General features: G+C 42.1%; 1 protein-coding gene across 2 annotated transcripts in view; it reads right to left on the reverse strand.

Moving 5' to 3' along the window:
* bbs9 (Bardet-Biedl syndrome 9) overlaps window positions 1-13,717 on the reverse strand; it is a 171,592-nt gene that overhangs the window by 155,537 nt on the left and 2,338 nt on the right. For both annotated transcript variants that reach the window (XM_051406576.1, XM_051406575.1), the window contains exons 3-6: window positions 13,077-13,227; window positions 8,210-8,274; window positions 7,968-8,081; window positions 1,873-2,047 (exon numbers count right to left, since the gene is read on the reverse strand). In XM_051406576.1, the coding sequence (XP_051262536.1) occupies window positions 1,873-2,047; window positions 7,968-8,081; window positions 8,210-8,274; window positions 13,077-13,227 (505 nt within the window). The remainder of the gene's footprint in view (window positions 1-1,872; window positions 2,048-7,967; window positions 8,082-8,209; window positions 8,275-13,076; window positions 13,228-13,717) is intronic.

Raw genomic sequence — 13,717 nt, forward strand, 5'->3', positions numbered from 1 at the left:
GGTAAAGAGTGGTTTTGCACACTCAAGTTATAATCTGAGACCCAGAAAGACTTCAAATCCAATCTCTTACTACAGTCTCTGTGAACCAGAACACCTCCTAAACTTCATCAAGGTAAATAATGCCTTTTACCATTCCTCCTACTGAATGGAAAACCACATTACAAAATGTGATTGCTGCTGCTCATGGCAGGAGTTTCTCTGTTCAGGAGTTCTTGGCTTATATTTGGACATGCAAAGTGATATTTGCTTAGAAAAAAAATCAACTTGTGTCTCATTGTCTTGCTCAAACGCACTTGGAAATGAGGAATCAAGGACAGTACCAGCAACCTTATGTGTTGGTGGCTGACCTGCTCAAACACCTAAGTGAATTAGGAGAGAGCAACCAACAAGCTTTTATATAATACATTAAAAAAAAACGATGAATCATTTAATAAAACTGTCGCTGTCAATTGGCTAATCCATTGACTAAATTATTTGAGCAGTTATTATTTTCATGCACCCATTTACTGGCTGCAGGAGAAACTAGGGCAGGTGAGCAGCTTTCATTGGAATGAATTGGCCACCACGTTTGGATTAACATAGATTTCTACATTTCCACTGAATGTTTCCATGTATTCTGCAGAAAGTTTTAGTCACCGGACAAACTAAACATGTATTATTTACAGAGTGAACATAAAGGTGCCGTACTTTTAAATCAACCCATTTAAACCAGAGGGTATAATGGAAATAACAAGCTTGTTGCCATGAGTAATGCAGCGTTGTCGTGTATGTAAAGGTACTCAGTGTCTGCTCTGTGTAATTTACTACAGAACGTGCATCGCAGAGCTGTGTTTGTGAGTGTGTGTCCAGGGAGAGCAGTGAAGTCAGTGTTTGTAGTCTGGAGAATTTCTTGATACTGGTGGGGGGCATCCAGATAACAAACAGCTGGGACACACACACACACACACACACACACACACACACACACACACACACACACACACACACACACACACACACACACACACTGTCTGCAAGGCTTCTAAAAGCTCTGTGTGACTCGGCCAGAGGGAAATGAGAAGTGTGCATGTGCTTACATTAAAGTGGGGTACTTTCCGATCAAAATGTGTGTGTGTGTGTGTGTGTGTGTGTGTGTGTGTGTGTGTGTGTGTGTGTGTGTGTGTGTGTGTGTGTGTGTGTGTGTCTGTTTTGGTCCGTCCAGGCGAGCTCTGCAGTGGGAGCAGATGCCTTTAAGATGGTGAAGCGTTAGTCAGTGCCGCTCACTAACCACCAGCAGCTGATACTGAAGACGGTGGATGACACCAGGTAACCTCAAATAATATCATAGCTGCGGCAGCTTACAGCCAGTAATCTAACAATGTTTCAAATACTAAAATACATAACATGACTCATAACCTTTTAGGTAATTCATGATACAATTTACTTTGATTTCAGCAATAATTTAGCAAAAGTAGGTACTTTTTGTCTCATTCTAGAATAAAATCATTATAAAGTATCTTTTAGCATTTACACTGATGTACATGACCAGTTGGGTGGAGTTAAGTGCATTAGCGCATCCACAATTCACCTTCAGTAACATTAAAACAATTTAAACAAAATGAAATAAATACCAGAAAAGGAAAAGCTAAAAGTCTTTTAGGAACTGATTGATATGATCACACCTAAATCCTAAACCAAATTGCTACCTTCAAACAACAGACATCTGACAAACACAATAAACATTAAAACACTTTTACTTAATTAATGCATTTCACTCACTATGTATCCTATAATTTGATTAATTACAAAGATTTTGCTCTTTTTCAAGTGAGCATGATGGTTATCAATAATGTTTGAGGCTATATTAAGGATGCTTTATAAAAAAACACCTACTTGTAGCTCTCCAGCTGGCGTGCAGAGGAAACAGTGAGGAAGCTGTCTGTTCTGGGGTTGTAGACCAGCGGGCCGGGCAGCAGGAAACCAGGGAGGAACCTGCCGAAGGAGTAGCTGTCTTGCTCGAAGAACATCAGCATCCCGTCCATAGACTGAATACACAGAGAGTGGTGACCTGACCGAGAGAGGAGGGGGGGCGACAAAGGAGACGATTCAGTCACTTTTATCCCATAAAGACCAAAACTACTGACGTGCTGTTGATATTTATGATATGTTAAAGAATCTTCTAGTTCATACTGGCTTGTTGCTGGGGCCTTGCACACACAGAGGAATATCTTATTTTCTGTACATCAGGAGTGTACAGGACCCACCCGATGACTTATTAACAGCTGAAACAGTTTGTTGATTGATAATTGATAAGTCAAATGACAAAAGAGTAGATCAACTACCATTTTGATAACTGATTGTTTCAATAAGACAAGGATTTGCTGCGTTCCTGTGTTATATAAAGCTGTAAAGCAAGTAAAAGTCTTTGGAATTTGAAGATGTCATCTTAAACTCTGGGAAGTTTAGATGGGCATTTTACGGACCACAGAAATAATCAATTAAACGTAAAGAATTCTGGATTAATAAGGAATAAAGCCAGAATTAAAGCTGCAGTAGGTAACTTTAATGGGAAACTTTGTTTTAACTCTTTCATTATATCCTGACATGAGATGACAATGTGTGAAAAAAAAGCTCTAATTGGTTGTTTTCGTTGAGGCCCGGTGGATTCTTACAAATGCCATTAGGAGCACTAGGAGGATCCGGAGGAACCTGATTGTTTTTCACAGATTATCTGTCTCGTGTAGTTCTATCAGAATATAATTAAAGTTTCAGCAAAAACTTAAAAGTATAAAAGTTACCCACCATAACTTTACTGCAGTTTAACAGGAATCTGGCTTGGTTTCAAATTTAACCATCCAACAATCACTTCATGCAGCGATTAGCCAGGTGTGAGGAGGTGTGAAAGTAGGCAGGGTTTCAACTTCTTTCCCAAGCTCTCCTTTTCCATTCTTCGTGTTTACAACCAAGTGCGACACCATGAATGCCTTAGCGGAGAGACTGTCTGTAAGTGTGTTCCGTTACCCTCAATTAATGAATTACCTTTATTTACCTAATTATCTACATGTGACAGCAAACTTTTAGCTCCACCATTCAGGACTTTGGCCTTTAAACGTGAATTGCACATCGAACCACCAAACTCGTTTGACCAAGCTTCATGTGCCTTTTTCTCTGTATGAAAGACAACCTGCATCGGCCCACCTGGGGTCTATAAAGTCTGTTTCTTCGGCAGCAAAGGAAATGTAATTTGGCCAAACTGTCAGGCATTGCATTTTTTGGGTTACATATTCTGTTTTACGACAGCTCTGACTCTGCTTTTGAGTATTTAAATACGAGCACCAACGATCCTGAAAGACGTGAATGGCTTCTGTTTCATTTCAGCCGTGATGTCGTGTTGCGCTGTGAGGTGTGTTTCTCCCTCTGGCTGAATCTGATATCTCCATTAACACCTCCACACACACACACACACACGGCTTTGGGCATGAATGTGTACAAGAGTGTGTGTGTTTGTTAGGAAAGGCCTGATGTAGGACATACTAAGCCGTAACACACACACACAAACACATAGCAACACACACGGCCATAAAGCAGTGGGGCTGTGTGACCGGAGAACTATAATTAGGCCTCAACGCGCTATTAAAACTCACACTGCCATCAACTAGAGGTCAGGGAGACAGCCACCTACAGCGCAACACACACACACACCCTCACTCACACACACTCGACATCTATCACCAAGGATTTAGACAGAAAAGCCGCACACTCCTACACACCTATTCTGTGTAAACACGTGTGTGTGTGTGTGTGTGTGTGTGTGTGTGTGTGTGTGTGTGTGAGTGTGGAGCGATGAGCGGAGTTCAGGGTGGCCGTTAACAAGCTGAAGGACAACGTCTCTCACACCGCAGACACACCCCTGAAGTGTGCGTAATAAAATGTTTTATAATGAACCGACAGCAAATGTTGCAGAATCAGTGTGTATGTCTGCGTGTGGGTAGATTTCAATTCATGTGGGAGTGTGTGTTTCTGTGTGTGTTTTGTCTACAGCACCAGGTACTTTTGTTAAAACATATTGGAAACACAGACCGACTGTTTCTCGTCATTGTCATCAGTTCACGATTATGTGTCTGCTGTGTTTGTTACTGTGTAACTGTCCGTAATGTGGAAACTTCTGGACGTACACAAACTCTAACCAATTGTAGTGTTGACAGTATCTCTTAGAACTCAGGCTATGTATTAAAATTCTTCTCATTGCGTCCTTCTTATTGTACCCTGGCTCTGATTCTTCTCATTTCTCTGATTTCAGCTTCTCAAATGTGAATATTTTCTGGTTTCTTTAGTCCTCTACGACAGTAAACTGAATATCTTTGGGTTGTGGACAAAAAAAGACATTTGAGGACGTCACCTTTTGGAGACGATGCTCAACGTTTTTCACCAATTTCTGTCATTTTATGGAACACACAACTTAATTGAGAAAATGGTCAACAGATGAACTGATAATGAAAATAATTGTTAACTGCAGCCCTACGTAAATGACAACATGTTTTGTTCTTTGGTTAAAATTTGAAATTAAATAGAAACACACTTCATCTTGTTAGGACTCCAAAAACAGCAGAATACCTGAGGAGTGGACCTTCCTCCCAGACAAACACTTAACCGATTTGTCAGGTGTCTGGAGTTCGTTTCCCACCCAGAAAAGCCGTGCCAGGGTCAGAACAACACGCACTCAGGCAGCCCGACGCGGCGCTGTATCATCAATAATAAGAAAAGTGCTACGTACTGAAAATGAGAGCCAGGCTGTGCCATAATAGCATTTGCGCACATGTAATTTCACACGCCCACGCCCAGGTATAACGTGTCAAAGAGCTCTGTATGAGAGCACCGCCGCTCAGACACAGCGGAGGAAACGGGCCTGTATTAGTGTCATTAATATGACATGTTCAACAAGCGCACAGACAGAGCAGCCAACAAAGCACAGAGGCTGGCCGCACACTGCAGTGGGCAGGCCTCTGTGTGTGAGACAGAGAGTGTGTGTCAGACAGAGAGTGTGTAGGTACATGTGACTGTGTGTGCCCATGAACGCTTGTGAACCAGGCAGTGTGTGTGCCAATTTGTTTTGTGCATGAGTGTATGTACATGTGCCTGTGTGTGTGATTATATGTGTATGTATTATCTATATGCGTCTGACCAAAGCCTGAAAAAGCAAATCCATGTTCAGAATGTGTGTGTGTGTGTGTGTGTGTGTGTGTGTGTGGGCCTGAATGTGACCCAAACCCAAAGGCAGCCCAGCTATTAGAGCAGTATTAGTACAGAGCTGCTATTACAGCGCCTACAGCACTGCTAAATGGCTGCTATTATAGACCCACACACACACACACACACACACACACACACACACACACACACACACACACACACACACACACACACCGTGTAAGAGCAGACACGACTCAAAAAACACTCTCCCACACACACTCCAGGCTTTCCAAATCCAAACACACAATTTGAACACTGGAGAGCAGGCTGCTGTCACACACACTGTCTGCTTAGGAAACACACACACACACACACACACACACACACACGGACATTCGCCTCGTCTGGCCTCAGAGCTATGACCATCACTCTGTACTCAGTAAACACGTGTGCATGTGTTTCTTTGTGGATATATACTGTATGTTTGTTTGTACGTGACTGTTTTGCGTTTTTGCATGTGTCTGCAAATCATTACAAGTGTGTGTGATTGCGCTCCGTCAGCCAATCAGCCGTGAGATCGGCTCATTTTCATGTAAACTATGTGAAACAGTGAGGAACGTGCAAACAGCAAGCAGCTTCCCCAACTTAAACACTCTCCAATTATTCCAAATAAATCATCTTAACAAGGACGAGACACTCTCCTGTATCTATGGTGTCACATAAAATGTGTCTGTCTGGTTTTGAAACTAAAACACTACACACACACACACACACACACACACACACACACACACACACACACACACACACACACACACACACACACACACACACACTTTAATCTGTGGGGCTGCAAGATAACTACCATTTTTGTTCAGTTCTTTATTTCAGCTGTTTTGCTTTTCTCTTTTTTCTGTTATCATAGCCTAATTTCTACTTTGTTGGTTATTTATCTTGTTACTGTGATGCTGCTTTGTGGTCTGGTTATCCAGAGCTTCATAGGGTAGTAATCTGCTTTATTAAAAACTACTAAAACCTCAAATATGACTTCAAAAAACAGTTTTAAGTTTTTGAAATATTGTTGTGTGGTGTTCTGCCGTACATCACAGCTGAGGAGCAGCTTACAAACATCCCCATACATACAGCTGGAGTGTCCTTGAGGTATGAATCGCTGCCAGATCCAGCGGTGCTGTTCTGCAGCTGAACTCTGACCTCCCTCTTGAGAAGTGGGTAAAAAGGGAATTTCCCCACAAGAGGCAATACAGGATCCCATTCATTCAATTTAATAACTGCAATTCCAAGGGCCTGCACTGCCATCTAGTGGTGCCAAAAGGGAAGAGCAAGAAGGGAGAGGATGACATCAATTAGGGAGAGGAGATTAACATGTTTGTCTATATGTGTGCATGTATTTCTGTGAGTGATTATCATGTGTGGTTAAGTGTGTGTGTGCTGCATTTGTATACATATATGTTCAAATATGGACACGCGTCTAAGCAGACCTTACGTATGCGTGGGTGTCTGTAATGTCAGGAGCAAAGACTGTACGTGTGTGTGCGTTTACTGGAGAGTAAGAGTGTGTGTAAGAGCTTGCATGACATTTCCGAAACCCGCTGTACAGTGTGGTATTACCAGAGAACACAGCACGTGGAAACACACACAGGTTCATGGTAGGAACCAAGCACGTGCATTTAGCACAGGCCAAGGTATTGGTTTTAATGAGCCCACACTGTTCTTTCTATCAATCAAACACACACACGCACACACACACACGCACATACACACAGACACAGACTCTTTAAACATGGAGTGAAAGAAGGGTCCATCATGCCAGGCCACAGAGTCTGGCAATTTCTCTCCTCACACACACACACACACACACCTTGACAATACAGCCTTTATTTGGAAATGCCATTTTCTCTGCTTTAAAGGGGGTTCCCCGGGTGTGTGTCCATGTGTCTGTGTGTGTATTTTTCTTGGATGCAGACTACTCAAGGGCTTTCCCCTACTTGGTTTTTCCAAAAGCTCAATTGACTGAAGAGAGAGAGCAGCTATATGACCCCTCTCTCTCTCTCTCTCTCTCTTTCCATCCTTCGCTCCTCTTAGAGACTTTTATAGTTTTATGTATTTGTCCAATGTTGCCAGTTACCACTTTTGCCAAGGCACATGCACAGATGTTCGCTCATACACACACACACACACACACGTTTGTGCAGTACTTACATTCTTGTGAGGACTCTCGTTGGCAAAATGCATTCCCTGGCTCCTAACCTTAACCTTAATCACAACTAAATGCATAACCCCAATCCTTACCCTAAACTGAACCTAAAACTAAATCTCGGATCCTAAAACAAAGTCTTAAGCCTCAAACAGCACTTTGAAGCTCTAGCCCAAAGTGAGGACCGGCCAAACTGTTCTTAAAAATGTCCTCACTCCCAAGGTTTAAAACTGCACACACACACACACGCCTGGTAAAATGGTGGAAGTCCCTTCTACCAGCCACCGTTCCTTGTAGATATAAAGAGTCCATTGTAGTAAATTATCTGCATGTGTGTGCCATTACTGTGTTACCAAGAGGTGTAATTATGCAAAAACAGGATGTTTTTATATCTCTCCTGATCTATTCTGCAACATCCTTAACACACCTGACATTGTTTTTGTAAATGAAGGCCAAAGAAGAAGTTTTAATCCTAGAGTTTGTGCAGTGGTTGCAGGATGTGAATGTAGATGTTCACAGTCTCAGCAAGAAAAAATAATTTACAAAAAAAGGAGTCAGACAGCAAAATAAAGTGTCGGCATACCTGTGACCCCTCCGAAGGTGCCGTAGGTCATGTTGCATGCCGTTCTCTGCAGATTGTGTTCATAAACCAACTTCAGCTGGTACTGGTCACCGTGCTCCACATTCCCAGCAGTGCCTGCATGCGCACAAGTGTTTGTTTTTAAAGGAATATAAGTGATGGAAACAGTTGCTCAACAATCATTCAAAGTGGGAGAATATACTGAGGGAATAGTAGAAAAAGCATTTTGTGTGCATGTGTGTTACCTGAAACAGAGTAGACTGACAACTTCCTGGGGTGAAGAACAGCCAGATGAAGAAGCTCTGAACACCTGAAAAGAGAACGAAAGATTCTCTGTTACACAATAGTCATCATACAACCACAATCAGAGACATTATATATATTTATATATTGGTTTTTGCCGCAGTTTCCTAATTCAATTGTCTGTTCATTATGTTGGATACAGACTTCAGGAAATCCAGTTACAGCTTACAACAGAAAAAGATATTGCAACATACATGAAAGCTACAATACAGTGTACACAGTGACCTCAAATAGAGAACTAAATGCTCTTCCAATGCACCATTCGTCTTTTTTTTGTCAAGAAAATACATTAAAATGATGGATGATTTGTCTCTCCAAAGTCCACAGACAGTATAGTTTATTGGTCAAAGACACCTCAGCAGGGCAGAGGCTTCTTGCCACTGTGGTTGAACCAGTGTTCTCAGCTAAAGGGTGGTATCCATTCATATTTTAGCTTCTAAAATAATTACTGTAACAGCTGGTGGGTTTTTTTAAACATTGGTTAAGACTGAGGTGTAGCTGAGGGTCTCAGTGATGCTGATCCTAGATTTTCACTTATTTACTTTACCACAAACCCACAGTGAAGGAATCTGTCCACTTTTTGGACCCAGAACAAATGCTGTCTTACTAACTTTCAACCACTGTTGTAATGTTTGTTGAGAGAAGAACAACAAGGGAGGAGAAAACTGGATCCCACAAGTGTTCTTTCTTCCTTGGAAAACCACTCAAGTCAGTGCTGAAACAAAACCTTTCACCATCTGCCCACCTCGGTCTGCCCTGACAATATTTACAACGTGCTTCTCTGTCAAGGCAAGCTTCCAAAATGCCCACCAGTCTCTGAAGAATGCTGTGCCGAAAAACCGCAGGTAACTAAACACGACGTCTTCCAAAACAGACTGATTTAGCTGGATTCTGCTTCCAGCGTGATGATGTGGGAAGCCTTCGAGGCAAAACCACCAGAGCTGTTCCCAGAAACCTCGCTTTCTGGAAGCTTCCTGTGCACCCACGGTGAGGTGATGGGAGGTACTGTGCAGTGCTCAGATCAATGGCTGAAGTAAGGCTGTCAGGGTTAGGAGTTCAATACCTCATGTAGTTAAATAGATAGACGCTTATGACTAATTCACTGTACATTTCAGACTGAGTGCACAATCTCTCACCACAGCAAACAATAACTGTTGAGAGCTTGCCAGAAATTCTGAGGCAGTGCAGACAGTCTTTGCATCACTGTTTGTTTCCACTTCCAATTTGAAGAATTGCAACTCCATGGTCATATCCTCCCCGGTTGCACAACAAACTGTGGCAGTTAAAGGGGAAATTAAAGTACATAACTCATTAAAAAAAAAAGGTACAGGAAAGTCAAAACCGCATATTGCAAACAAGGATGGTAGTTCCATTCTTCCGGGAGTGAACCACGCTTTAACTGCAAACACTGAAAACGGCTTTGTAGTATTTCTGGTTCTGTTACTTGGGGGGATCATCTGGCTCAAATATACAGTTTAATGCTGTGAGATTCCTCTGTGTTCAGACTGAAAACAGATCAGACTTAAATGCATGCAAGGGGCTGCACTAGCGGGGCATGCTGTTGCAATCCAGTAAGTCCAGTTTGGGAAATAGAGGCACAGCACAGACATTTGTTATCCCACGAGGATAGATTATACAATTCTGGGAAGTCGACCCAGTGACAACAATTTTATCCCCCGTTGCAACAATTGCCAGGTAATAAGTAGAATTATCTACTAGGAATGTGTGTCAAAGTAGAGGCCTCATTTGGGGCAGGCGTTTGGGCATGTTTTTCACACATTGCTAATGTCTATCTGTAGGTCTTACCTAGGAAACCCATAGCAACCTAAGTGAACGTGAATTTGTATAATTTCTGCTGCCTTTCTTATGTCAAAGGCTTTGCACAGTGCATCATGTAGATACCTACAAATAATAAAAATGATAAATGGAATAATGGAATTTTAAATAAAGTTTCCTGTACCTTTATATACATTATCGTCTTTAATGACACATTCAGCAAAACTATAGATATCAGTGTCATAACTATCAGTGCCAAATATTTGTCTGTCTCCTAAATGTTTCACTGAGGAAGGCAATAATGTTTCATGTGAACCTCTGACTCCTTTTAGATAAGAGCAAGGCACAAACAATGTTAATGTTAATGTAAGAGTGATCCATGCTTAAAGCCTCACAGGTTAACCAATGTGTTTTACTAAAGGACACAAGGTTCAGTAAAGTATAAGGTAAGTAAACTGTCCACTAAGTAACATATCACCACTCTCCTGTCATCCCACATCATTCCATTCCTCTCACTTTCCTTCTTCTTCCCCACTTTCAAATAGTTTTGGGCTGTGGGTGGGTTGGGGGGGAGGGGGGCACTTAATCATCTTCGCTGCAAAAACAAGCCATTTTTACTGGAGGCATTTGCACATTTCACTTGAGCTCGACTCCGAGGGGGTCAGCTCTTAAGATACAATTATGCAGTGCAATAACAACGCAGGATGGGGCTCTCGGGTTCCGACAGCTATGCTAGAAACTCAGTGGTTAGCCCGACATTATAAGCACAACTATGCTTGGGCTGCCGGGTGGCTGATAGATGGCGGTAAATCATGACGAGGGAAAGAAACCCTTGACGTGGTGGTTTGGGGTTAGCATGCATCGCAGGGGAAAAAAAAAGACATGTTAATGTAGTGGTAAGCATTCTATGAATGAAAAAGCAATGTGATGAGTTATGAACGGGCGTTTCTGCCTGGCAGTTTAAAGTAAGGCTGTATTATAATATGAATGCTTATAATTCACCGAAGGTCATGAGTTAAAGAAAGATCTGTGACTCGTTCCCAGGCAGTACACATATGTAACACAAACTGAAATGTGGCTGCCAGGGTTGCCAGAGTGCACATAGAAGAGCTCCTGCCCCATCACCAGCTCTGTGGCTCTCCAAAAATGACCTCTGACCTACTCACTAACAGCAAGCCATTTCAAATACGAGCAGTGACTAAATGCCGACAATGCAAATGTACAGTTTGTAACAAACTTTAAACCTTCATACACACTTTTTAAAGTCTTATTTTACCTGACATATACACTTTAGGCCTTCAGCTGATGCTCTTTGATTGACTGCAACAGTAGAATTAAATTCCAATGCCACAGACATTAGAAACCACAAACAACAAACAGTACGGAAGTGTGTGTGCGTGTGTGTGTGTGTGTGCATGAATGAATTCCTGACAATATCCCTGTAACTATACATCATAAAAACCATGAACAAACAGTGTGACTAATAAAGTAAGCAGAAACATGAAACGTGCTGGTTTAGGCTTTACAACTGTGAGTTTTTAATCCTTTTCTCTGTTTTACATCTTTGTAAATTGTTGAAGAGAGCACCATAGTCTCTGGAAATCCAAATTTTCTGACATTTACAGACTAAATGATTAATTAATTAATTGAAAACATTATTTAGAGATAGGATATGTGCATTTGTTACAGCCTGTAAATGGTACAACAACTCAAATTCGTTGTCTTTTTGCATCTTTGCGCCTTTAGTTCTTTAGAAGAGTGTAATCGGTTATTTGTCCTGAGACAATAGGCGAGAGCTCTGCATTCGTGAAAGGATGATTTAAGGATGCTTCCTGGCAGAGAACATTGAGCTAATGCCAATTTGACCTACAAAGCACTACTAACACTAACACAGTTGAAGTCTTCACATACAAGAAGGCAGCCAAGACAGCTGGATGGGAGGGGGGGCAATGAGAGATTAGCAACACCATCAATGATCCTGGTGTTAGAGCACAGGTCTGATTTATTGGGAGTGGCACTGTGTTAAGAGTGAGTACAACCAGTACCTTCCCCCCAGGTTAAGAGTCTGGGTGTCATCCTCGACAGCACATTATCTTTCCAATCCCATATCCATAACATCACCCGGTCTGCATATTTCCACCTACGCAATATTAATCGACTCCGCCCCTCCCTTTCTCCCCACTCCACTGCCATCCTTGTACACAGCCTTGTCACCTCCCGCATCGACTACTGCAACTCCCTTCTCTTCGGTCTACCTCACAAATACCTCCATAAACTTCAACTGGTTCAGAACTCTGCAGCTCGAATTATCACCAGAACCCCCTCCATCCACCACATCACCCCTGTTCTACAGCAACTCCACTGGCTCCCGGTAAAACTCCGCATTGACTTCAAAATCCTCCTATTCACATTCAAGGCCATCCACAACCTCTCCCCTCCTTATCTGTCCGAACTCCTCCACATCGCCAACCCTTCCCGTTCCCTCAGATCTGCCTCCTCTGTCCACCTCTCTGTCCCTCCCGCCCGCCTCGTCACCATGGGGAGCAGGGCTTTCAGCCGCTCTGCCCCCCCAACTCTGGAACTCACTCCCACCGGACCTCAGGAACCTGGACTCTCTCACACTCTTCAAATCAAGATTAAAAACTCACCTATTCAGAACTGCCTACCCCATTTAACCATCTACATTGTCTTTTCTTATCTGTTTCTTATTTCTTGCTGTTTTTTTTTTTTTTTTTTTTTGGTGTTGTACGGTGTCCTCGAGTGCCCAGAGAGGCGCCTCTAATAATTTAATGTATTATTATTATTATTATTATTAGTACCCATTAGTGTCTAAATATTATCATATCTATGAACTCAACAGTCCAAGGAAAAAGAAAACATTAAAAAGTCTCCTACAAATCAGAATACAGTGCTCTGATGCTCAATTCAACATCTGAAATTTACACTTGCATTAACATATCATCAATAATCATCAAATTAAATGTCACATAGGGTAGAGGGCAAGTCATATCCAGGTTTGTGAGGTCTACTTACGAGACAAACTTGCCCACTTCCACCTGGATGATGGCGTTATGAAGCTGGACTTCCAGGAGCTGGGCTTCCACAGGAACTCCCTCGCTGGACTTATTGGCATGTGGGGAGAATATCCTCAGCATCCCCATGTAGCTGCCCACCACCACCTTGTCTACAACGTTATAGTCAAAGAAGAAGAGGACAATGTTGTGAGTCAGAATGGAGGTTATTATCTCCAGTAACTGCTGCTGCTAAATCTCCCACAGGCCGATTAAAAGAGACACATTGCATGATATCACATTCAACTGACGCCTTTAAACTCCAGTCAAGAGGTAAATGTCATTGTTTGTGCATCCTTTTTCAAAGAGGATGTCAGTGGCACAGTGGTCCGTAGTTCATAGCCTGTAGATTTGTTTCACGTCATCAACAAATGCTCGTTATATAAAACAATACTGAAACTAATTAAGTCAAAGCAAAACATCACATAAGCCAACAGTCCTCTGTTTCACTTCTGTCATGTCTGTGAGCAGGAATATCTTATTATGGACAGATTGGTTTCTGTGTGTCTTCTGTTCTTTGTGTTGTCATTAGTGAAACTGTGGTGTTTGGTCACTAACATTATGGATGTGCAGATAACAGACTGGAAACCAGCTACCACTACG

Source organism: Dicentrarchus labrax, unplaced genomic scaffold (genome assembly GCF_905237075.1).
Source record: "Dicentrarchus labrax unplaced genomic scaffold, dlabrax2021, whole genome shotgun sequence".
Lineage (NCBI taxonomy): Eukaryota > Metazoa > Chordata > Actinopteri > Moronidae > Dicentrarchus > Dicentrarchus labrax.